General features: G+C 38.5%; 3 protein-coding genes across 4 annotated transcripts; 1 reads left to right on the top strand and 2 right to left on the bottom strand.

The window, feature by feature from the left end:
• The first annotated feature begins 2,365 nt into the window (after positions 1 to 2,365).
• smndc1 (survival motor neuron domain containing 1) lies at positions 2,366 to 16,614 on the top strand. Of its 2 annotated transcripts, XM_031307351.2 has the most exons (7): positions 2,366 to 2,504; positions 2,869 to 2,983; positions 11,532 to 11,651; positions 12,179 to 12,321; positions 13,463 to 13,624; positions 14,627 to 14,780; positions 15,184 to 16,614. In XM_031307351.2, exons 3-7 carry the CDS (start codon positions 11,532 to 11,534, stop codon positions 15,319 to 15,321), a joined length of 717 nt encoding a protein of 238 aa, XP_031163211.1. In that variant the 5' UTR covers positions 2,366 to 2,504; positions 2,869 to 2,983; the 3' UTR covers positions 15,322 to 16,614. The 2 variants fall into 2 exon arrangements, with proteins under 2 accessions (XP_031163211.1, XP_031163203.1); XM_031307343.2 differs by lacking the exons at positions 2,366 to 2,504; positions 2,869 to 2,983 and adding an exon at positions 10,957 to 11,160.
• LOC116055356 (alpha-2A adrenergic receptor-like) lies at positions 7,334 to 9,442 on the bottom strand. The gene has a single exon (XM_031307322.1). It carries the CDS (start codon positions 8,884 to 8,886, stop codon positions 7,681 to 7,683), a length of 1,206 nt encoding a protein of 401 aa, XP_031163182.1. The 5' UTR covers positions 8,887 to 9,442; the 3' UTR covers positions 7,334 to 7,680.
• A 191-nt stretch (positions 16,615 to 16,805) lies between the features above and the next one.
• Positions 16,806 to 25,329, bottom strand: LOC116055364 (max-interacting protein 1-like). Its single transcript, XM_031307331.2, has 6 exons — positions 24,969 to 25,329; positions 23,801 to 23,903; positions 23,540 to 23,569; positions 22,038 to 22,152; positions 18,912 to 19,083; positions 16,806 to 18,761 (listed from the first exon to the last, which is right to left on the bottom strand). The coding sequence occupies exons 1-6, from the start codon at positions 25,195 to 25,197 to the stop codon at positions 18,598 to 18,600; spliced, it is 813 nt and encodes a 270-aa protein (XP_031163191.1). The 5' UTR covers positions 25,198 to 25,329; the 3' UTR covers positions 16,806 to 18,597.
• Between the last annotated feature and the right edge of the window lie 1,236 nt (positions 25,330 to 26,565).

Genomic DNA, 26,565 nt, shown 5'->3' with positions numbered 1-26,565 from the left:
CTCTCATTACAAAAATGCTCTCCCCAGATGGCATATGTACCAGAATGGATGCATTGTACAGTGTTATAATACCTCTCCATTGGTTTATTCATTACTAGCTACTTGATATTAAATGTGCTTTAACTACAATCTTTATGTAGAGTTCAACACGGAATCTGATAAAAGATATACAGTTATTAAAAAAAAAAAACATGAAACATTTTTATTTGTGAGCTCACACAAGCAATGAGCGCTGGCCAGCACTGAATTCACACATATTGTGATATTATCAAGATGTAAAATCTGTAGTCTGTAGAGTTTTAGAAGAAAATCTCAAAGCAGCTCAAATATGGGAAACTGTGATCTGTCCAAATCAAAAACAAAAAGGATGGTATGTAACATTGTATATTATAACATTATATGTAACATTTTATTTCACAAAATATAAAATACTGTCCAAAGCCCGAAGGAAGGAAGTTCCCCCTTCAGGCCATTAAATTAAACCAGAAATTACTATCTGGAAGTCTATCACCAATCACCACAGATGATCTACCATTATAAGAGGTAACGGCTTAGAGCAGAAGAAAGTCCATCCTGTTTTGCATTAGCAAGATAGACAAAAAAATTAATAAAACCCAAATGGTACAAGAAAATATACCATCGGTACCATAGGGAGCAAGGATGCCAGTGCCAGGACCAGGATCGAGGTCAGTAATCATGGTACAACATTTCACATGAACAAACTAAAACTTTCCAAACTTGTTTGCCTTGTGCCTGCATATACATTCAAAGTGTCACTCAGTTCTGTCTTGATTCCACATTAACAGGCCTAGTAATAGGTTTATTGTAGACCTACCCACATGGTGTTTGGTTCATGCTGCCATCAAGGAGAGACATATCCTTTCTATTATAGTAGTAGTAATATCTATATTACTACTTACTCCACAGCACTGTGATAGGTCTGGCAATGTGAGACTATAGATACAATATTACATACAACCAAGTGCCTATATATGGTAACTTAATGCAAACGAATCAAATTCAGTGCTTTAAATTTGTTTAAAAGGGATGGCGCCTAGTTGATCAGCTGCCTAGTGAGGAACGTTAAGCAGTGATATAACGTTAGCTACAATTGAGTTTTTTCTGAATTATGAATACAAGCCCAGCTTGTTGGACAACACGTACCGCGGTTTTGAAGATATTTCCAGATTCCTTAACGAATTGTTTAACCAAGTGGAACAAATCTCAAACAAAACGAAAGAAGCGTTTGAACCTATATTTTCTAAGTTGTTCAACCGAAGACAACTTTGTTAGCCAAATATATTATCCTCATTGTTCCTCTTCCACACAGCGTGCACCGTCAAACGTTTTGTTGTTAGGTTTCTTTATCTATTTAAATATTACTTACACTTATTTAATGTGATCAAACTGTCAAACCCTAAAATCGCGCGCTGGTATTTTGCTTGCGTCACACTCAAGTAACTAGTCAAGCATAGAGGGTTTTCACGACGCGTCATCAGACCCGAAGTCGCCATGTTGGAGGTACTCCGCATCACAACAAAGCACAGTCACTGAAGTAGATCCCGAACGACGACGTCAAGGAAAATGGTTAATTATTGCCGTGTTTTAGGTTGTACCAATAGGTCAGACCAAGAAAAACATTTGGAATATTATCGACTTCCAAAAGTTATTAAAAACCAGGGAGAGGAATGCCAGAAGTTATCAGAGGAAAGGAGGCGCTTGTGGTTGGCAAAGCTCAACCAGGATCTACGAGGGAAAAATCTGTCTTGTTCGGTCTTTGAAATGAAAATAAACGATTGAGAGTCACTTGGCTACACCTTGAGTATCGCAATGATAGGTTGATTAAAGACGTTATTGCATTACTTACTCAGGCCTTCACAACACAACGGTCGTTAATGACTTGGTACTGCGTCTCCCTCACCCATCCACACACCATCTGGTTATAAGCCTCCAAACTTTTGTAGGATTTAAGGTCTTCCGCTGTGTATGGGCTCGGCGAGAAAACCAGGTAGTTGACTATATCGGGATATGCAACTGAAGGAAGAATCACCGGGTCGCCATGGATCCAAGAAGAGGGAGCCAACTTGTAGGGATCTGCACCGCCAGTAAACTGTAATTTCTCAAAATATCGCGCCTTTTTTGTGGTCTAAGTCCTTCCATGCCTTTGCATCTTGGACGCGTTTTGATGAGCTTTTCTGTTGTTTAGATATAAAGTATTAAAGCATCCAAAGTGCACAATACTCCATTACTCCATTCAGTTGTTTACACCGAGTGCCTCCAACATGGCCGCGCATCCAGGTTACCGCCCAGAACGTGACGTCGGTGAAAACCCGAAAAAGAACGTAAGGAGATGGGTCACTTCCGGCTGCCATTTTTGCAGGAAACGAAATAGCTAACAGTAAACGTTAACGGTTAATATCTAGCTATATGAAGCATAATGATTATATTTTGTTACAATGGATTAAATGTATCTTTGAGGAATCTGGAAATGTGTTAAAATAGTGGTAAGTGTTGCCAGACCACCTGCGGAGTTTTTCCAACTTAATGAAACAATAGCGAGAGATCCAAACGTTAACTGGCTTAGCTAGCTAACGTAACGTGCAACAGTGGGTTGGTAACTTTATAATAATTTCATAAATAATCATTATATACAAAAGCTAGCTAACCCCACTTGCATACCGTTATCCTAACGTTGCATCTTAAAATGCACTACATTAAACTACATTTTTATATTCGTTTTTTGTTTTTTAATGTTTAATGTTTTATGTAAAGCACTTTGAATTGCCCTGTTGCTGAAATGTGCTATATAAATAAACTTGCCTTGCCTTACAAGCCATATTTTTTAAAATGATGATTTACCTTTTTTAGGAGTCAAAAATATCTTCAGTGTAACGTCACTTTCTGCATGTCTACGCTTGAGAAAGGAAATCTGTCAATACAAATGAAAATACCCACACGAGGCGCCAACTGCTGACCAGTAGAGGTAACTTGCACTAGCTACACACTCTGAATCCACAGATCAAATGGCATTAAGTATGGCAGTAGTAGTAACAGAGATGGTTTAGAATAGAGTATCTTTGTTAGTAACGTTAATAATGCATGTGTCAAAAATAGAAATGTTTGACAGATTGCAGCCACTACTTAGGTCAGGTCCACTCTTCCACCCACTCCTATGCTTGGAATATCTATACCACTATATCAGTGGTGATAATAATAGCATAATATTTAAGCATGAGCACAAACAAAATCATCCCAAAAATAACTCTTGGTCAGATTGCCTTGTATTCATTTTGTTGAGTTTTGGGAATGTAGCAACATACATTTAATTTGGGCTTTTAAAACATACAGTATATTATCTTGCCTTGAAAATTGTATTTCATCTGCGAATATGTAGAAAATCATTTGAAACAGTTTCTTACACCTTTTTTTACTGCAAATAATAACCTCAGATATTGATTCCACTTCCAATCTGAATGATGTAGTCATGTCATGTTTTCATTTCAAATAATCATATTTTGTGACTTAAGATTCCACGACAGAGGCCCTGCCAAAAAGAGGTAAAACACACAATAGTTGACACCCTTGCAGTAGATGACTAGGGAGAAAAGGAAAAGCGGAGAGACCATAGAGACATCCCCGTTAATAGTGTGGTACAGCTTGCGTTTTCTGTGTGTAGGTGTGTTTTCACTGACAGCATACTGAGGGATGAATTGTTGTCCACAACAGATAGCTGGTGATCGCTGAAAAAGTACAGTCATAGTAAGCTTTATACTATCAGGAGTTGGTGTTTACTTTCTATATGTATGTGTATGTAGCTAACATCATCCAGAAGCATGTGGTGGGGAGGGGGTTGTGCAGAAGCTTGTGCTTGAGGAGAATAGTAGGCCAGACTGGAATTGGATACGATCGATAGCACAGACGGGACAAGATGGCTAATGAAGAATGATGGTGTCCGGAGGAGGAGATTTGCCAGAGCTTAATTTGGTATCAACGAGGATTCAATGCAGAGCATAGAAAGCATTGCTGTGGATGGTGCTTGGAGTTTCCAGAGGGAGGAGTATTTTGACTTTTGGTGTTGATGAGCAAGAGCAATCAATGTTTTCAAACTCATTACAATTTTTATTCAATTTTAAGTTATTGTGGCAGGTTTTTAAGGTCATTGTCACTCAAGACAAATGAGTAAGACCCATATTTTACTATTTATAACTGCTCAGCCTTCAACCTTTTCACCCGCCCCCCCCCCCCCCCCCTTTCTTCTCACACACTTATACCCAAAGGCACGTCATTGTTTTTAATATGCTCAAAATGAATAGATAATTCCTGTTGTATCTAGAAACAAAGAGGAGGTAAATATGATTAAATGAAAGCATGAATGAGTAAAGAGTAAATTGGCTGTGCCAAAGAATGAACTTCCATTTGTTGATACATTTGATATATTTAGTACATTCCACATCATCCTGCGCTTTGGCTCTCTTAACTCCCAGTTGGGGTCCTCATTCCCCCGGGGTCTTCTTGAGCCCCTTCCAGACGAGCATGTTTTGCTTTTTTTGATGAGCTACGAAAATATAAGAACCCACTAGCTGACTTTTAATTCTAAATACTAATAACAATAATCCCTTTCTCAAGGCCTGGAGTTTAAAAATGGCTACTTATGAGTATTATGTTAGTAGGCAGAAAAAAAAGACAATGTCCTGGCAAGTTATCAGAAAATACCCATATTTTCATTTTTCATACTGATTTTTTGAACATTTTTCTTCTGCATAATTTTGACAGCTATAGAAGTAATGTAATTAAACACATTCAAAAACAAGCGGTTAAAATAAGTATTTTTATTGAGTAAAATTGAAATGGCAGATGCAGTGGTGAGCAGAGGGAGTAGAGCATGAGGCAAATTAAACCTGATCTTCCTGCTGCTTACATCCCTCACAATGTTATTTGATTATCCCACATCCTTATCAATTCAAGAGGGAGGAAGTAGTATATGTCCCAGTGTGCATGGTGCATTGTGCTCAATTCATAAGGAATGACCCAACATTCAATTAAAACACTATTCATCACTAGATATGATTTTAAACTAGTTAGTATGGTCCTGATGCCTCTGTCTGACTGCACAATCTCTGTCTGAGATGCAGTCTGTTCTGTTTGGTCTTTAATTGCCTTTACGTTCACCAGCCTCTTTGAGATACATGACTAGCAGCCTTAAAAAGCACTTATTGAGCTGTAGGCGGGAGACATAAGAAGGAAATGGAGAAGAGTGACTGGGGAGCTGTGTGAAAGTTGTGGGAACGCCTGCCAGAAGCAGCTTATAAAGCATAGTTCATAAGCTGTGGTGTCACAAGCATAAATCGTGATGCTCTGAAGTGGTAGAGGTAGAAATAAATCATTCTCTTCAGACAGTGAAAGTGGACGTGTATGTGCACACACGCTGAGAATAGCAATAGTAATGATTACAGTTTGTAACCAACTATAATTGATGGTAATGTGGAGTGAGGCATAGAAGATTGAAAACAAAATGTCACTGAAACGTTACAAATTTCAAAACCTTTAGTAACACGTGATTAATTCAATACGTCACCAATGTTTTTGTGGTTTACATTCAACAAACTAATCATGAGATATTACTGAGTCAACTCATGAGGTTTTATGATTTCATTATTCTTTTTGGGCAAGTAAGTTTATGGGTATTTTGGCATTTAATCTCTATTACTTGGAGAGTATGTGCTTTAAAAATGTAACGTATATATCCTGCTGCTCAAGCATAGCGACAAACTCCATTATAGTTATCATTTTAATTAAAGGATGCATTCAGATTGCAACGACTGCACTTTAATCTTTCAAGACACATTGATGTGCTATGGATCAGGGCCAGGTAGAAATATTTTAAATGTTACATAATGTTGATTGCTCAATATTAGTATTATAAACAGCTACTTCTGTTAAAATATTCTACCAACTAGGCTATAATAATGTTTTTTTTTTTTTTTTTTGCACTCTTCTGCTGTTAAGGCAGGGCTTTGTCCAGAATAGTTTAAACATATTGAAACCAACTGTCACCCTCAGTCCTAACAAAGCCTCGTAATGATTAAACAACCTTGCAGAAATAGATTTAACTTTGATAAATTCTCTTTGCCACAAAGCCTCAAGTACCAATGTTTTTATTTCTCGTGTCAGATTGTTCGTGGGAACTCTATCAGCAATGTAGTTGGTCTATAGTTTACCATTTGTGGTAAGTAAATTGTATTTTAAGATTCAGAGACATGGTTGAACCCAAACAAGTGTACCACAGGAATCTCAAAACACCATAGTCCCAGAGAGCAAGTCATGGGAATCACTCTGTTATTTACTGTATGTATGAGAGGTGGTTGGTGGAAATGTTTGCTAAGTTGAAGCAATTATGGATGGTGTATTTGCTTTGTTTCAGGTTCACAGACTCGAAAAGTTTGTTAAAGAAAAGTTATAGTGCTTTTAACAATGTGCTAAAAAGGAGAAGAGACGGGGGAGTGCTGATACCAGACCTACGAGTACACCACATTGATAAGCTTGTGTGGATATTAACTTCACACAGCAGCACTCATATTTCTATCCCTGCATTGGTTTTTGTTTGACTCCAGGGGATGATTTAATGATATCCTGATATGAAGGACTATAATTCATGATAAGCTCCATTCAATATTGTAGTGCTGCCCATACCTCCTAGGCGTAATTTTCTTTTCACATAATTGTCATGTTCTCGTGCTTGGGCGATTGTTGGTGGTATGGGGAGAAATATTTTAGGGTACAATTTGTTTCATGTCCTTTTGCTATTGTTTGTACAATGATACAAAGATGAATAGTTTTCTTTTTCTTTTTTGCAATACTGTAGCATTTACAATTTTCTGCTTTCCTAAATCTGTCTTCTTTCATGATGATGGTCAATTATGTAGACAGAAGCATACTTTCCAAATAATGTGCATCATTTTGGCATTTATTTCTCTTGCAGAATAATTGCTGTCATGAGCACATGATTCACTTTTCAGTCATAATGAAATTATTGACCATGTTTGTTTACAAACTATTGACATTTCAGTGGATTACAGTATTTGAAGCATATTGCACAACAAACACAAGTAAAACATTTCTTGCGCGACCATGGTCTGTCAATTTGTAAAGTTGATAAATTAAGTTTGCATCATGTACTGTGATGTGAGCCCTAGAGGTCTGCTTTATTACAATACAAACATTATTATTTTCACTATCCCAGTTTTCTCTCAGAAGTAATGTGCAACAGTAATCTTTCTCTTTTCTGTGTCTACAGCACACTGTCAGTCAGCCTTTAAAGCATGAGTACCCAAGCCATGAGAGATGATATTTTATAGTTGACTGATTTAAATACTGTTACAAATGAACACATGTTGAAAATGTATCATTCATGTTGTCACAATTGTACAATGTAAACCAGCCACAGTGTAATACTAGCTGTAAAACAAACATTAAAATATGTTTGCATGATTTAATATTACAAACATTTACTGATTTGAAATAAACAAAATGTTAAAACACAAAAGCAAAACATGCTACATTTCACATTTTTAAAATATTCAATAAATATATTTTAGTCATTTAGTCATATTTACACAGATAAGACTCTGAATATAGACGACCAAAAATGCTGTTTTTGAAATGCACGCATACAAATCTCATTTATAAACCTCTTCTGTCTCTTTTACAAAGGATCTTTTTAAAAGACCTCCTGAAGTCATTGTTGAATATAGTGTATATAACAGGGTTTAGTGAGCTATTGCAGTAACCAAACCAGAAAAACATTTTGAACAATGTCTCTGGGACACAGCAGGTGTCACACACGGCGGTGAGCGTGTATGTGAAGAAAAAGGGGAACCAGCAGAGAACAAACACTCCCATGACCACAGCCAGAACAAATGTGAAGCGCCTCTCTCTGTACTGCCTTCCTTGCCACTTGCTCGCTTTCACACAGGGCTGCGCCTCTGGCTTTGGGGAGGTTTCTCCAGGCTTCACCTGAGCCACTTTGGTTATTCTCACGCCCCTCTTCTTCTTCAGGGAACATAGGATGATTTCATTCCCATCAGACGAGGAGGGTTCTTCCTCCACGTCTAGCCCGTTGCTCTCTCTACCGTCCCCCTCTTCCACCTCCCCCGATTCTCTGTCTTTTCTCCCCAGGGCGTCCAAACCACACATTGTGCCTTCTGGATTGCCATATTCTTTCTGCCTTTCACCTGGCAGGGCTCTTGTTCTTTTCTTGGCAATTTGGTATATTCTAACATACACCATAATCATGATGATGCAGGGTGCAAAAAAAGAGGCAGTGCTGGAAAATATGATATACCATTTCTCCTCATTAATTTTACATTCAGGGCTGTCTTTTTTACCCTCATCCTTTTTCATTGTGATAAGCGGAGGGAATGAAATGATGGCCGCCAGTACCCAAACTATAAAGACTGTGCATTTAATCCTGCCCGGTGTCCTCCTCTGGTTGTACTCGATCGCTTGAGAGACAGACCAGTATCTGTCCAAACTGATTGTACACAGGTGAACGATGGATGAGGTGCAGAAGAGCACATCCAAAGCCAAGTAGATTTCACACCACACTTTACCAAAGTACCAGTAACCCATCAGTTCATTTGCTAAAGAGAATGGCATCACTAAGGTGGCAACCAAAATGTCTGCACATGCCAGAGAGACTAAAAACAAGTTCTGAGGTGCTCTCAGGGCTCGGCTTGTGATCACAGCAATAACTACCATGACATTGCCAAACACAGTTAGCAGAATGAGGATACCCACCAGGATCGTTAAAGGCACAGAGGTCTGCACAGTATAAGGGTGCCTGCCAGGCAAAGTCTCATTTCCGCTGGTGAAGTTAAGACAACCCATCAGGATGAGCTGTGGTGTCGATGAGACTGTCTGAACAGTGCTCTTTTAGGAGGGTTGGAAGCTGTGTTTGCCAGCAGTCAATTAATATCCATTCAAGAACACGGCATCAGAGAATTTAGTCTTTTCATTTTGTTCACTGAAAGATTTTGTTGCTTCTTTCCTCTTTGTTAGTGAGAAAATAGACACCAACAGAGAAAAACCATAAGAAATGTTTCTTTAAGTTAAAAAAGATTAAAAAAAATATATATATATATTGAAAAGAATAAAAGGAACTTTGATTTATTCCCAGTTTCCCACATTAGATGGTTTTAAAAATGGATCTATTCTTTAAAAAATAGTTCTTCATCCACCAACATTTTAGGATAAAAAAAACTTGCAGTCAAGTCCCTTGGAAGACATTTCATAAAACAGACTTACATTGTCGATAGGCTCAGGGAGATCTTGTCATCTGTTGTGGCTGAAGTGGAGAGTACGTCTTTTTATATTGGCCTGATCTGACGCTGAGGATCTGCTGCTGGCTCCACTTCAGTGAGATCAGGAATGGGCGGGGTTCATCTGCTGCTGCAGATTTAAAAGCAATTTGGTGTTGCTCCCAGACCCTGAAACCATTGGCTGATTATGACATTAACAATAGTTTTTTGATTTATAGAAGTAATACCTGTAGTTTATTAAACTAGAAAGGATTAAGAGTGCACTCTATAGTTTTGCAGTTCTACCTTATGAACAACCTGTTCAGATATATCCTGAAAAAAAAAAAAAGCTTGAAATAATACCTAAATCTGTAGAGAGGATCTGAGCCACTTACTGAAGAGATCAGTCACTAGTAGTGCAAGAGTAAGAGCAGTACATTTACAGGAATAAAATGTTTACCTAGACAAAATTTGCTTTCCCGATAACAAAGTAGTATAAATCAAACGCAGACATTTTGTGTATTTGATACACAAGTATAATCATGACATTGTGGCATCTCTTTGCTACATCCTAGTCATCTGACATCCAAGTACAAAGTCTGGTATGTTTTGTTGTAGCACAGCTTGTTATTATCGTAATATGTATTGTTTGAAGAGAGAAGCACACCTATTTATCTAGCAGTGATCTATGGCAGTGGTTCCCAACCTTTTTTGCTTGTGACCGCGTAATACAAAGCCATGTCTACTTGTGACTATGTCTACGTCTGTGTGTGTGTGTGTGTATAAGTTCAATATGATTTCCCCCTCCCTCTCAAACTGTTTAATCTAAATGATGTTTAAGAGGTTGGTATTATTTCAAGAAAATGCTAATTATTATAGAAACTTCTTGGTTCCTTAGTCCAGTAATGTTCTCATGACCCCTTAGATTCATCTTGTGATCCCTTGGGGTTCCCAGGCCCTCAGTTTTGAAAGTCCTTTTGTGGGGATACTTTATATATAGTGAAATCAGGATTGAGATCCATACGTACCCTTTGACTTAATGTAAAAACATTATAAAAACGTTAAGATACAGATCACAGACACCTCACCAACCATTAGTCATATGGTATGGCTATAGTCACAGTAGACACAGAAGTGTCTCACACTTGTATTTTTATAGCTGTATACCAGTATGGGAACATGATCCGCAGACTGAAGATATAATGTGAGTAGTGCCGCTGGGCACGCTATCACTCTTCTTTGTACTTGATCTGATCTTTCTTGTTGTCGCGAGGAAGTCTTTTGCCAACTGTTAAAGTCAATATTAAATTATCAAAATCGGAGTGAAAAGGCATAGTGTGGAGAAAAGTAACTCAACAGTGGCAACAGCGATGGGATAACGCAATAAAAGGGAGACATTAACACTCAATCCAAAAAGGAGTAGCCTAATGTTTGTATGTTAAGAAGTAGGGGAACAAAACAGAAAGAGCAAGTAACAATAAGCAGGCTAAGAATTGGACACAGCAACATAAACGGCACACACATCACATTGTAGGGGCTCATCCAACAGTTTTTTGTATCATTGTGGAGTAGGCTACCAGAAGCTGTCGAACATGTGAATACAATCTGACATACTATACGCTGTAGGAGTTAACTAACTCCAGAAGATGGCAGTAGTTCATCTTTAAGGATGTAAGCTGACGTTAAAACCCAAAGAAGAAGGTATTTTCTGCCCCCGACTTCCGGTTGGCTATTTGTGTACGGGAGGAAATAACGCGTACTGTTGTTCTTTTAAGCAGTAACGTTAGCTAGCTAGGTTTGGCAAATCGTCGACTTGAGATTTGAATGCTTGCGGTATTTATCAGTCAAGAGCATTTATACCGAGGTAAGGTTACACACTAACCCTTTTTTTTGTGATTGCCCCTTGGCCGCTCGTTGCTAGCATTAACGTTAGCCGTCGTAACGTCAAATTTACGTCGAAGAAAGAGGGCCGAGGGATATTGCTAACGTTAACCGTTTTAGCGTTAAGCTAACGTACATTTTGTGACATATGTTCTTCCTTTATTGCTAAATTTTGAGTAGCCCATGTTTCACTCATTTCGCATTTAATACACACTACACGAGCAATTTGTGTGATTAGATTATTGCTAAGCAAAGATGGCTCGCTATTTTAAGATGTTTACCTTTAGCAGCTAGCTAGCTAACGTTAGCCAACTTTTTTTTTTTAGAAAATTGTCTTTTTTTGTCAACACACAGATGTCGGAAGATTTGGTGAAACAGTTGAACAGCTACAAAGCCCAGCTACAGCAAGTAGAAGTTGCCTTATCGACCGACTCAGAAAATGAAGACCTTCTTAAACTTCAGAAAGACTTGCAGGTTTGTGTAAATGTGATGCATTCAAGTGATTCGCACTCCGCTTAAGAAGCGTATTTCTTATTGCTGGATTACAGAAGCAAATAAAGGCTGTAATAACTCATATTTATAAGCAACTGAATACCTAACCGTTACATGTAACCACTACTGAATGTGTTGAAAATCAAATGCCACTAAAATTCTAGCATTTAAATGTTTTACTCTGGAAATTATTAATCTGAATGTATATAGTTTGAGTTCCTCTCTGAAATTTGTAATATGTATTTTCAGATTTTGCAACTACAAAAAAAAATCACAATTAGGTATTCACTTACCTACAAGAATCAAATCCTTAGAGCCTTTCTTTGCTTCCATAAATTTGCAGTATAACATTTTATTGTGAAATATATTCTTACATTGTAAGAATATGCATCCTCATTTACAAGCAAATATGATTTAAAATATATATATATATATATATATATATATATATATATATATATATATATATATATATATTTTTTTTTTTTAAATCATGTTTTCTTCTACAGGAAGTCATCGATTTGACAAAAGACCTCCTGACCTCACAGCCCACTGATAGCGCTTCTAGTACCGATGGCTCGGAAACGGTACCCCTGAAGCATGGCTGGAAAGTGGGGGACAAATGTATGGCTGTGTGGAATCAGGACGGACAGTGAGTATCACCAGCCTCTTCTCATGAAAACATGCAAGCGCATGCCTTATAGCACTACAATTTGAGTTCTTTATCTGAATTAGAGTAGTGGTGGGTGGAATTAGAGTAGTGGTTTTTTATATTTAACATATATATATATATATATATATATATATATATATATATATATATATATATATAAAAAATATTCATGTCCATCCATGTTATTTGTTTATCTTTGGTGCATATGATTGTACGTAATTTGTATGTCACTTTGGATAAAGGTATCTAACTATTCGTAGTAAGATAATAAGTGCATGTTGTCCCTCGAGATGAAGCCGTTGTTTGCAACTTATTTTTGCACAGGTCAAACGATTTCACCCACTGAGAAATTCCCCCAAACCTGATTATCCGCACTGCAAGCATTTCATTTAAATTTTTGTTTGGGTTTTGGTGTTATTTCACAGTGGCTGATAATTCAGGAGTTGTCAGTCAATCATTCTAAAAGCCCACAAATTATATTGTGGTATTCTATTATTCTGTGGTAAACGATTCAATGAAACACCTTATTATAACAAAGGTATTATAATTTTACATTCAAATGTAGTTGAGTGCTTTGGTTGTTTTACCTTTGTTAGATAATGAGGTGTGTGTTAGTCTGTATAGTAGTGGATAACAATGTATCTTAATATGTGAATACATTGCTCATATCATTAGCTTTTCAGAAAGATTGTTAGAAAAACCTACAAGGAACACGTTTTCACAACAGAGGCATGACCTGAAGTAGAGTGTAATTTGGGCTGTTTTTGCGTAGTTGAAATCTGAGATTGGCTAGGACTGCATTCAATCCCAAGGTGTAAATGTTATACAATTTGCCAAGCAGTATTTTTTTATATTTTTTTTTCTCAGTGCATTTCCCCAAAACGTGTAGAGACAAGCAGCTGTACATTTTAGTTTTGTGCATGTTTGACCTTAAGGGGAACAAAATGTATATTCTTGAGGTAAATTGTTGTCATAGAAAATGCTCAAAGAATATCCTGTAGTCACATATCGCACATATTCATTTACCATTAAGTATTATATTTGTTTAAGTGTTGCTTATTAAGTAGAGCTTGAGTATTTGGCTCATACTCACCTGCTTACAGACGTGATTCTTTGGCAGGGTGTATGAGGCTGAGATTGAGGAGATAGACCGGGAGAACGGAACCGCAGCCGTCACCTTCGCTGGGTACGGGAATGCTGAAGTGATTCCTCTGCAGAACCTCAGAGCAAGAGAGGAGGGGAGACGTTCTGACGAGGATGGGAGTCTAAAGCCGAAATCAAAGTATGAACAAAAAAACTCTTGTGTGTCTCACTAACTTAATGTTTGTACACACAAACCTTTGCTTACATCCTGCCTATTAACATTTTAAGGAATGTACTGGGATTCACATTACATTGTGCAAGTGCCACCTCTTTGTTTAGTTAATTTTTTTTTGTTTTATGTAATCCTTGGTTTATATAATGGTTTATATAATTGTGAGCAGCTCCCCTTTTAATTGGCTTTAAAATGACTATAATTTTAGGACATTAGCACCAGTAAGTGGAGTAGTATTCAGTAAACGCTCTACTGTGCCATCCTCATATTGCATGGTAATGACATGGGTGAATTTGAAAAAAGTTGGCTATTATTTCAAGTTGGCTGCACAGTAGATGATTGGCAGATGATAGGCATATAGACATCAAAACAAACCATTTCCAGGCCTGGTTGATTAAATAAATGATTGAGGTTTTTGATTAGCGTTTTAATCCTTAAAAAGGAAAACATCTCTCTAAACTATCTATCAAACTTTGAGTTAACGATTTTGCAATACAGTTTCAAAATCAAGCACCTAGCTTTATTAGTCCTTGCTGGTTGGAAATTACGTATGCCCCCTAGAACCCAAATTAACATTTAACGTGCAACATCAACAGTGCCTCTGTTGACTTTTATTTCTGACTGATTTAACAATGCTCATCCTGTGTCATCTTTCTACATAAAGAACGATCATTGACATGCACATACTAAGGAAAGAGACCCTAAGTCTGTGCTCTTTTAACAGATTTACATAACGGAGATGGCTTCAGCAGAGATACGGTTAATATACAATAGTACAGTTTATACATTACTATAGTTGAATATATTTTGTATTTATGGTCATATGGTTCCGTTAATGCAGCTTTCCTTGAAGTTATACTGTATGTTGGACTCACTAATGATATTCTTTCATAGTTGTTATATCACGTTTGTGTATTTGTACATCATGGACAGGATTTAAATGTTTCTCTTCCTTGTCTGTCTCTTTAGGAAAGAGCAGATAGCGGAGCAGAGAGAGTATAAGAAGAAGAAAGCACAGAAGAAGGTACTGAGGATGAAGGAATTGGAGCAAGAGAGGGAGGAACAAAAGTCAAAGTGGCAACAGTTCAACAACAAAGCCTACTCAAAGAACAAGAAAGGACAGGTACGTGTTCTCTTTTTTTTTTCTTTTTTTTTTTAAGAGGCCTGAATTTATTTGAGAGTAACTGCGCATTGAGCAAACAATGGACGTCTCCTTCCATTTGCTATCTAGCATCAAAATTCAGCTAAAAAAAAGTCCAAGTGTGAATTCACAGTTACATGGATCTCTTCAATGGATGGATAGATTTGAGCTATTTCAGCCACTAGCATAGCAACCCCTTGTCCTTCACACTGCATTGCATACTGCAGCGTGGTACATGACTGGAGGGCTAGGTAACTTGACACTAGTTCCACACAGTCCATGAATTGCTGTGGGAAGATTGCATGTGTGTTGTATATTTAAAAGTCATCCAATAATCCATTGTTGTATTTTGAAACATTGATGGCTTTTCTGTTTTTTCTTCTAGGTAAAGAGGAGCATATTTGCATCTCCAGAAAGTGTAAATGGAAAGGTTGGAGTGGGAACATGTGGTATTGCAGACAAGCCAATGACCCAGTACCATGACACGTCAAAATACAATGTCAGACATCTAATGCCTCAGTGACCTGATATGTTCTGTATATAATAATCCACTGTACACTAGCTGTTTCAGTGTTTTCCATTGTGTTTATACATGATTTATTTGTCCCAACTAAAGAAAGCTTTGAAAGGAATTGCTTGCACACCATTGTTTGAAATATTGATGTAGTTTTCTTATATATTATGTAGGTACAACAAAAAAATATCAAATAGAGGGGATTTTCCCTGCACTGGAACATGGTCAGTGTTATGTAAGAACAGGAAGTGGTGTAGAAAAGCCGTAGGGTTTGCTGTTTGTGTCCAGGTTTCACTAAGGCCAAATACCTGCTAAAAGAGTATAAACGGGGGTTAAATTGGGGCTCAGCCCCACTACATAGGCCTACGCTTTTCTATGTCATCGGTAGGCGCTTAGGTCAGAGAAACTGACGGCTTTAATAACGGAATGTAAATGGCTTTGATATTCTATTTAAGGGCAAAATGAGTAGGATTTGTCGGTCGCCGTTCTTAAACACAACATTCAAAACGAGTCCCTCCTTCCCGGCTCGACAAGGGTTACGTTGCTCGCCAGCAGGTGAAAGCCAACCCCAGGTTCACTCTGGTTTTGGAATGAGCTTTGTCCACTTCATGTCTTGACTTACTATATTTTCATTTTTTGTCCACCAATTTCGTAGCTTTCTCTTGGATGTGTGCTTATGATCTGGCACCTAGTCGCAATGTTTTTAGAGGTTGATGCCCAGAAACGTCCCGAACACAGCAAAATAAGAAAATGCAGGCAGAGAGCAGGGTCTCTGCAGATACAGACACTGCCACACACTTCCAGAGGGTCACAAGTGATGATTGAAAGGGATTATTTTTGTATGAGTCCATACATTGTTTTTAAGGAAAATCTTACTCATTGGGCCTTTTCAAACACTGTTTTGCTCTTACAAAATGATACTATATCTTTTTTTAAGATGGTTTGCAGCAGGTTGCCTCAAATTTTTGGTAGCTAGCAAACCTGAAACCACAAAGCCCAATTTAACCCCTGAGTATAAATATACACACCTGCAGATTTTGGTTTGTAAATTTGAAGCTGGATTTTAAACACTGACCCATTGTGAGGGAGTCTGAATGTCAATAATGGTGTTGATTTAACATGGCTGAATTTGCGTTTTAATTTCTGTGTGTATATAACAGTGAAATAAACATTGTTTTGTTTTCAGTTTTTTAAATGATTGCTTCATTCTGACTGTTTTTACATTACATTGTTGCTCTGTTGGGTCCTATAGGATTTACCATTATTAATAAATCGAGCAGCATGCTGCATCTGTTAATACAACCCATTTCTCCAAAAGTCACATCAGTTTTTTGTTTGACATGTTTGACATTGTTAGTTCAGGAGGCTTACAGGACAGTGTTAACTACAGACTTGATTTATCTGTGATACTTGTCGGTCTAATACGAGACACCCACTTTAAGTATTTTAACATTAATGGTAAGCTTAAAAAAAAGACATTGATTATTGTCTGGGTGGTAGAGGTTTATTAAGATTCCAGGGAAAGTTTCGGGAACTGTAACAAAGTACTAGCAGGGGACCAGCAGCACATGTTTTGCAACAAAGTCACCTTGGATGGCTGATTAAGCATGAGAGAAAACATTTGGGGGTGTGCTTTGACATACTTCCTTAACAGAAGTCTTTTTCATAGTGCATTTTATAGTTTCCCAAACAGGTTGGGGGGGGGGGGGAAGACCTGTAACAAGGAACTTTGTGCAAGAGTCATATACCCATGTTAAGACACAATTTGGTGGTGATCTCCTTAGGACTTGGACCAGGAAAATGCTGATAAATGATCATATTGAAATGTCTTATTTGGTTTCATGGATTCCAACAGGTCAGCAGTGCAATTCTGTGTCAAATATACATTGAATTATTAATGGGAAGTCTCCAAATTTATTTTTTTTGCTACAATACATAAAAGATACAGTACTAAACACTGAAGTATAAACCAAAATAAGTATTCTGTAGTGTTTATGTTCATTCTACAGACATTTTTTAAGACTTGTCAATCTGAAGCACATTACAACATGATTAGACAAGCTACATTCAATACACATTCACCATAGCTTTTTTTTTTAAAATCAATTACAATCGTTTTTAGTGCTCAATATTAAAACTGATGCCACTACTGGAGCAAGTGGAAAACTAGCAAAAAGCAATTTGGTATTGGACGGACAGAATAGTGTTCTGAACACAGCCAACGTTAAGGATATGATCAAACTAGACGCTTTATTGCTTTCAGCCTTGTGCTTGGACAGTGTGGGATAGCTTATTACTGTCTAAATAAAATTGCATTTGCACACAGTGTGAAAGAGATGTGATTCTTTCAACAAAACATTGAGTAAACCTTTAGCACTGCATATGCTTCTGTGGGGCTAAATTTAATGTCATGTAATTTGGTAAACATTTAAAAAAAAATTTAAAAAAGTTCAAGCATGACCAAGATCTAGCTACAGTAAAATTAAATATAACAAAAATAAATACTATAATCATAATGCAAAATAAATTAGAATAACAAGGGTGGACTACACCACCTGTTTGGATACGACTGTATTTCAGTCAAGAGAAGTGACGCCACATGGATCAGTAATGGTTGTGGGTCCTAAAGCAGAGGTTATAGGAGTGTAATAAACATTTTGGAATGCAGACATTGTAGCCCTTGTCACCGGCTTGTACACTGACAAGAAGTGATGTCTGGATATGTTATCCGAAGAAGAGGGGCTATGTTTTTACAAGGCAAATGGGGCAAACGTTCCCAATGATGAGCTTCTAGCTGGTATAGGGGTTTTAGTGTTTTTGCTGGTTTCAGAGGATTAACTTGACTAAAGGTAGAGTTACCCTCCAGTGTTGGACACTGGTGATCATGATCATGGGTCCTCTACAGGGTAAGTATTGATTGCAGGTATGGTTGATTCAAGCTGGTAATGGGTTAAAGGTCATTCAGGTGATTGGTTAAGTCAACTCTGAAAATGAGGAAACTGTATATTGCCAGAGAAGTTACATTTGAGGCTGTTGTGTAAAATGTTTCAGACTGATGTAGAGGAGCCCCTTGGCTTTTTAAACGTTTAGGCTGAGTTGAACTTAAGGCTGGTTCTCAGGGTGGAGGAGACGCTTCATTTGTCAGGTCAAAGGTGGGATTGAGGCTGGTTCTTCTTCTGAAGACAGTTAACCTAAACTGCAAAGGGAGAATGGAGCTTTAGGCTGGTACTTTAAAGGTGAAAGCCATAAAAGACTGCAGCTGAAGTGAAAGTATAGGCTGGTGCTTTAAGCAGAGAAAGCCAGTTTTAGACTGCATGTGGAGTAGCCTTCATCACTAGCTGAGCTCTGCCGGCTGCTGTGGTCATCCAGGTCACTTGTACCACTGGTGCTTACACTGTCCATTTCTCCATGGGAGAACTCAGTGCTTTCCACATCAACTTCAATCTCCTCTGCACAAAAACAAAATGAATGAATACAGATTAGTTTTCTGAATCATGCAAGTGAAAATGTTTGAAATTGTGCTTGCCTTAAATGTTGATGAACCCTAATGATACTAAAAGGTGTGTCCTTGGATAAAGGCTCTGATTCAGAACACTGACCTTTGTCAGACTCTGAGCGGTCAGAGTCCATGCGGGAGCCCACGCTGTCCGTACGGACCCTCTCCCTATCTCCATGAGTCTGCAGCTGGGATAGCTGCCTCTGCAGGTGCCTCTGCTCCCTCTCTAAGGTCTCCAGCTGGTGCAGACTCCTCCGATCCATCTCTTCAAGTTTCTGAATAAGAGAAAATGCAGAAGAGTTAATTGTATTGTTATGTACAGGTAATCAAGTGTGTGTGTGTGTGTGTGTGTGTGTGTGTGTGTGTGTGTGTGTGTGTGTGTGTGCGCGCCACATTGGGTGTTTACATTAAATCCCACCATTATGACAACACCTCTCTAGATGTTCCTCATATTAACATACTACATGCATGAGAGGATGATGAACTTGTCTCATGTGCAGTAATGTTAATATGTAGTTGTTTCTGCTGCAAATGGGATACCCCCTGTCCCTTCTAATGAAATATTCAGTATGGTTGGATTCTAGGAATAGCTGATGTCTCTGTGTGATGTGGATATAAGTGAAAGATCATCTTGTCCTGCATGCAAAAACATTCATTCTTTGCCTTCTTAGCTTTAATTTATTTAATTTCCCCAGCATAGACATTGATTTTGGTACATTTGTGGTGTTCAATAGTTATTTTAAATAAAGCCTGTATACGTCAAACAACACACACAAGCTTACTTAAAGTATGTTTAAGAAGCTTACAAATAACCAAACTAACCCTAATCCAATCGCTTCACACCAATCATCACGTCTGATCGTGCCAAACTAATTCATATAAGTACTAACATTTTGTATGCAAGCCAGTATGTTGAACAAGATTTACTGCTGGTGGGAAAAAAAACAACTGTTGTGGTATCTGTACAGCTGGATATACCGACACAAATAATGAAAATAAGACATTGTAGTTTACAGTGACACATGCTGTATTGTATCAGTTGCCATGCATGGTTCATTTCCTTATGTCAACTCTGAAAATGAGGAAACTGTATATTCCATATATTGAGAAGTTAAATTTGAGGCTGCTGTGTAAAATGTTTCAGACTGAAGGCATGAAGGCACAGAGTGATGTCTGAAGAGTTGTATGTTTCCCACAATCAAAAATGCAGTAAAATACCAGTTTTATAATGGAGTTTGGTACAGTGATGCAAGTGCGAGTAGCACTTATTCATGCTTTTCCTGTCGCACAATACAGGGTGTTTTCTTTCTACTTTTTGCTTCCTGCTGTATTGAGCTTCATGCTGCTTGCACCTACTCCACCCCTTTACTCATCCACACAACCTCTGGTTCCAAAAATACAAAACCGCAGCATTCAGGGGCCACATTTCCTGGACTTTTAACAGGCAAGTCTGAAGTCAACAGATGACATCACACAGACACACACACACACACACACACACACACACACACACACACACACACACACACACATACACATACTCATACTCTCACAGACTGTTGCCAGGATTGCTTTCATATTTCAGCCTTCAATCATCCCTCAACTGCTTCCCACTGCTGGAGCCTGCAGACTGGGTTTAAGAAAATCCAATATTTCCCCCAAAATATCTTATCTGGCTTAGACTGTAGCCATCAGGAGAGCCAAAGTGTTGAGTCTTGGATGCTTTGATGCTACAGAATCATTTGTGCAGTTCAGGCATACTCAGTGGCCCATTCAGGCAGGCAGTTCTAACAACCAGGACAGATCTGGTGATGGTCAGTGTACCACTGTTCACATTAACCTAAAGTGTGAAAAACAAAAGACCTAATCAAAGACTCAACAAGGCTTAAAATCCTACAAAGGATAGCCCTGGTAACAGGGAGATTGTCCTGTAAAAGGGGAAGAAAAATGTAAATGACCAAACAGCAACTATAATGTCCTAATGCTGAGGCCAAAGTACATTAAAGTGCAGTTCATCTAACAGTTCTGAGAAAACTGACTGCATGAACGTGTCCAGGGAAAACCCCTAACTTTTCTGTTGCTATAGTCAATATCTCATTTACCCACTAATGTGAGGCGATTGAGTGACAGTTTAGCACCAAATTGGTCTCAGCTTGCCATAAATTATGTGTGTGCTGTCTTTAACCTTTTGTATTAGATATTGAATGAACTGAGCCAAAAAGTTCAAAGAAGAGGTAGTAAATCTAGACCTTTCTCCTCTTTTCCTGGTGTTTATACCGTGTTGGCCATGATTACAAAACAAGTAAGAGCGCGGTTATGTCTTTGTTAAACTAACGCACCTAACACAATGTATAGAATTCCAAAACACAATGTATAGAATTCCAAAGGTCAAATGGATTTCAGGCTAAATATTGAGCTGCCTATGTAGACAGTGGGGCTCCACTGTGATCACGCCTGATGGACAGTAAAGTATCACAGCAGCTTGTACCTCGAGAGGAAACCAGAGGCTGTGGGCCACCAAGGGTGAGAGCTAGGAGACTAAAATACAATTATGTTCTAAAAATAAATAAAAAAATCAGGATCAGTCTATTGACTAGCAAGGCTTTTATAAACCATCACTATGGATTCACACCAGGTCTCAAATAGTTATCAAATGGGAGTCATTCTATGCGCCTCCTCTTGTACATCATCCTCTAGTACTGCAGATCTATATTTGCTGTCAATATGACATCAACCGTTTTTTACGCAAGGGTATGTCTCTTAATTTCAGGTATATGTGAGTGATAGGCACACATAGCATTTTGCTTTGTGAGTGTAAAACATGAATTATGTACCAAAAGATACATTTACATTTATTCATTTGGCTTCTGTCCAAAATGACGTACAAAATAGATGAATGGCTGTAATGTGACATTGCAAGCAATTAGCCTTTTTCACTGATGACATTTTGATATGTCACAGTAGGAAAAGCATAGGAGTAAATAAAAAAATTAATGATTTAGCTGCTTTAGTCTGTTGTGAAAAAGGACAATTTTAGCATGATGACTCTTGTGATGTTGCTACTCCTACTTTCCCAAACTAGCATTACCAACTATTAGCATGTGTCCAGTCAGGAAAAAGAAGCAGTGGGAACAGTATGTTGATATGTTTGGGTTACTTTTGAGCACAAAATTGGACAGAAATCAGCCCTTAATCCCATGATGGTACCATACAACAGGGGCTACCACACCTTGATATGTGCTTTGGCCTTGTTGAGCAGTCCCAGTGTGGTGTGCCGACTGCAGTCTGGTCCCAGAGGGATGAGGGACTTCAACCTCTCCAAACACAGGCGGAGATGTGCTCGTCTGCGGGAGGAGACACATTCAAGATGGGTCATTTCTCTTTTGAGACAGCATACATGGAGTAATGTGCATTGTGCAACAATTATACAGACATAAAGATTAATTTCCAGGATAATGTATTCTTGTAATCTTCACTGATGCTGACTAAATCAGATTATAGTATTTCCTTCTTATCCAATCTGATTAGTTTTGTAATAGTTAAGGCAAACCGCTGTTTGATTGGTCCTGTTAAATTCTAATTATGATAGCATTAATCCATCTGTGATAAGCAATGTAACAGTCAAGGTATTCAGGCACTTGATTTATCTGTTTATCCATTTTGCCATCTGACGCCTTTGCAATTACACATGGATCTGTCTGCCCCCGATTTAAAAGCTGCTGAGGTCAGCTCGATACTCTGTTTCTGATCCACCGAGGCCTCTGGGCCTGTGGTCTGAATGAATGCAGAAACTGGCAAAGGACACTCACTCTCCTTTCAAATAATGGAGAAAAATGTAGGTCAAGTTGTGATGTCATCCCTTCTCTCTGAATTGGCTACCATTTTATAAAATAAAATAGCCGGATGTGAAATAAGCCTTGCTCGTGAAGATGCCCATTTTCTCATCACTTAGTGCATCTCTCAAACCAAGATTCTCACACACATGGTTTGCTGTTGAAGATTAACTGGGCATTTCATTTTAGGATAAACGTGTCCTGACATTTGTGCCATGCTCAAAGCAGTGGCGGTTTCATCCTGGAGCAATAGAAGCAAGCTGCTGTTACATTTGCAGCTGAGAGACACTCAGGAAGGAGCCCTGTTGTCTGGAAACAGACGGTTCCCATTTGCTGACTGGGGAAATGTCTGCATGTCCTCTAGGAACTGCTGCTACTGAGGCTGCATTACACCTCCCTTTTATTTGCCTTGCAAAATGCACACTGCCATCATACACAATAGGTGAATTTCCAAGTTGTTGATAAAAAAATGTCTTTTTGGAAGTCCTGTGATGATAATAGGCTGATTCATAGGCCTGCAGCGCATCTCGTTTTGAAATGGTATGCACCAAGATATGCAAACATGGAAGAATGGAGAAAGCTTGTGGTTTATCAGCTTGAAGCTCCATTTTGAGACAGCTGGCTCTTGAGATAGACTCCCTGTGTACCTCATTTGCTAAAGCAGTTAAAATGCTGTGGATGCTGTCTTATTCTCTCCCTCTTCTGTTTGAATTTTGCACATAAGTTGTTATGCACAAAAGTCGATTGAAGTAAGATGGCAGTAGAATTCTATGATGACTACCTACCGTCTCAACATTTCACTATCTTCATTGTGTCCTTCAGTGTAGTCTCAACCTTTCAGTACTGTCTTTGTCACAAACATGCATACAAATGACCTCTTCAGTCTTGTTTTACTCACCTATTTTTTTCCAGTTCATTGTGTGCTGACCTGTTGATGTTATACATATATAAACAAAAATGTTATACAAGTCTTAATGATGCAAAATACAATATATTAAACATACAAACCAAATCCAATAGTTACTGATAATGTAATGTTCATAATAACTTTATTAATAGTGATTGTGCATCATGTAGAATTTCAAATATGTTCTCAAATCCATGCATAAACGAAGACAAACATGGTATTCACATCTACTATATTTAATTTAGGACCTACCTATTGTGAATATTGTCCAATTTCTTGTTCTTGAATTTACGCTGTTTCTGATGATGTACAGTCTGGGTCACAGGGTAAGTTGAAGCATAACCATGCTCACATTCTGGTGATGAAAATGATCAAGAGGATTAAAAAGAGGATTGTACAGTTTTTACAAATGTGCTCCAAGCTAAATGCTTCAGGAGGGCTTGGATTTGCATGATGGATGTGACCTTAACTGACCTGAATTCTAAATTTATTTAAATATGTGGCCGGTGGCAACACATCCATGGAATTAAACTAAAAGAATTAAAACTCAGTGTAATAGACAGAAAACCCTTCTTAGCAAATGTTAATATCAATACACTCATGCATTAGGATGTATGTTTAAAGGACGCATTTCTGTTCTACGGTTGTTTAAAAATGCCTACAGTTCCCATGAACCCTCCATCCCAGTAACATAGGACGTCAGACGTGAACCTGCGTGTGATTGGCTATCTGCAGTGACTCGCGCTGGGAACATGTGTGCCGACCAATGAAAACTTTACAATTTGTTCCATGTGGAAACCATGTGAACAACACATACAAGGAAGAAGCAGCTGCTTCTGAAAATGATAGGTGGGCTTTCAATTGGAAATATTTAGAGAAAATAAACTCAAACTCGCAGTTTGTATGTGCAAGACGGTCCTTGAATGCTATATTTTTGAGTGGATGAGATATTTTAATGGAATAAGCGTGGAAGGAGCTGGGATCAACTGAGATAAAAGATGAATTCGAAAATTAGGAGTCTTAAACATCATAAATGTCTACATGAATTAACCTAAATGTGCACATATGCAAAGCCTATTTAATCGTGCTTATTCAATGAAATCTCCCGGTCTGTCAAAGACCAGTTTTGGTCAGAATGGGAGCAGAAGATAATTTAGCTGAAGGCTATTGTTGCAATAAAATCTCTCTCTGGCAATGCACTTTCGTTCTGAATTTAAAATGTAGGCAATTTTCCGATTTCATTTCAATGGATGATATTTTGTGTGTTCGGTCGATTAGACTAGTTTTTCAGTAGCAGGTGAAATATATTGGCTGCTGTCAGGCTCATCTGTCCGCTGCGCGTCTTTTGTCGCCTTCGCCTCTATTGTTGTCTGCTCGGCGCATTATGTGTTAATATCCCCTACTGCCCGTGTTTACTTACTTCCGTTGTTCTTGTCGATATTTTCTAGGTAATTTGCTGCATCGAGCAGCACTTGCACGTTCTTCATGAAAGTGCCGATTTGGTCCATTGCGGAACATTTGGAGTATAAAACGTCGCTGAAAGAATAGTCGGACAATTCTCCGAAATCCTGCTGGTCCATCGAAGCATCAGACTCCGACAGAACCTCTTCGGGTTTCACCTCGCTGTGCTGTCGCATGTACTTTACCATTTTCACTTTGTTTGGGGGGTGGGGGGGGACTTTGACAAATAAGCAGCGCTGAAAGTGCTCCTTGTCCCGTCTGTGCGCTGAGCGGATGACTGAAATGAACTAGGCTCGATGGAATTGCAGTCCTTAGCCTCAGCCACTTGCCCTACTTGGTGGATAATCCCTCCCACTAACGCATGCACATTGCATTCATTGTCAACTGTTCCATAATACATCCTCATTATCAATACTGCAGGAGAGTAACAAATAACACAAAAAGTGCCTGCTTTCATTTATAACAACGCTGTTTTATTTCACTTGAAACATACTGATAATTTATGACAAATAAGAGCTGCCTTTCACGTGCACCCAGTTTTTCTGACTGTATGTGAACAAGTGAAAAGCATCATGACCACATGACAGTAGACAGTAGCAGGTCTAATCAATAGTGCAACCTGGATAGCAGAGACAGGGAAAGGGTTGGTGCCCTGGTGATGTGGTACTTTAAGGGGATTTGCTTACTCCTCACTGTTAGGAGTATTAGGAGTTTTCACCTGGGTGTGAATGCAATACATTCATATGATTTTAGAGGTAGTTTGAGGTTATTTGCCTTCGATAATACCATTGTTTTCACCTATCTTTGGCTTTCCAAAGATAGGTGAAACAATTTTCTCTTGTTTTCCCCTCGGCTCCTCTGGGTTTGTTGTATAGTTCTCCAGTTCTAAAACAATCTAAACTCACATAGAGATAAGCAAGTAATGAAGTGAGTTAATGTCAGAATGAACAGGGGCTGCTTCATTTGGTGGACAACAGAATTTACACGATAGTGAAAGTGGAAAAGCTAACCTTGTAATTTGTTTTACTTCTAGTTTGATTTCCCACTTCTGCTGCCCCTTTTGACTGATTAAGAAGTCATTTTTTTTCCCACACCGTGAGGGATGGAGGAGGACAGAGGGGAAAGGGCCTGCTTTTACGAGGCTAGCCATGCGTGCAGGGCTGTGTTGTGCCTCTGAGACAATGGGTGCAGATGGCTGGCCCGCTGCAGATGTGGCCAGGCCTGTAACGGACGCCTGTGAGAGAGTACACCCTCCCATGGAGTCTATTTCAGCTGCATGCCTGACAAGGCCTGACACACACAGACAGTCCTGATCCGAAACAGAGTCGCACTCTTTAGTGGCAAAAACAGGCTAAATTTGTTTGGAAAGATGAAAATGGTTTCTTATAAAATCCCAACAAATATAGCCCTGTTTTAGGAATACTTTATCTGCTAGTATGCTTTTTCCCCATTTGATTAAGGGTCTTGTTACCAGAGCATCTTCCACATAACACCATTGCAAATGTGGGGGGGGGGGGGGAAACTGACATGGAAAGGCTCACACCAGGAAAAGGCTC

This window comes from Sander lucioperca, chromosome 15 (assembly GCF_008315115.2).
Source record: "Sander lucioperca isolate FBNREF2018 chromosome 15, SLUC_FBN_1.2, whole genome shotgun sequence".
Lineage (NCBI taxonomy): Eukaryota > Metazoa > Chordata > Actinopteri > Perciformes > Percidae > Sander > Sander lucioperca.
Note: the sequence above shows the minus strand (reverse complement) of the source record. Positions and strands in the feature narration are given on the sequence as shown.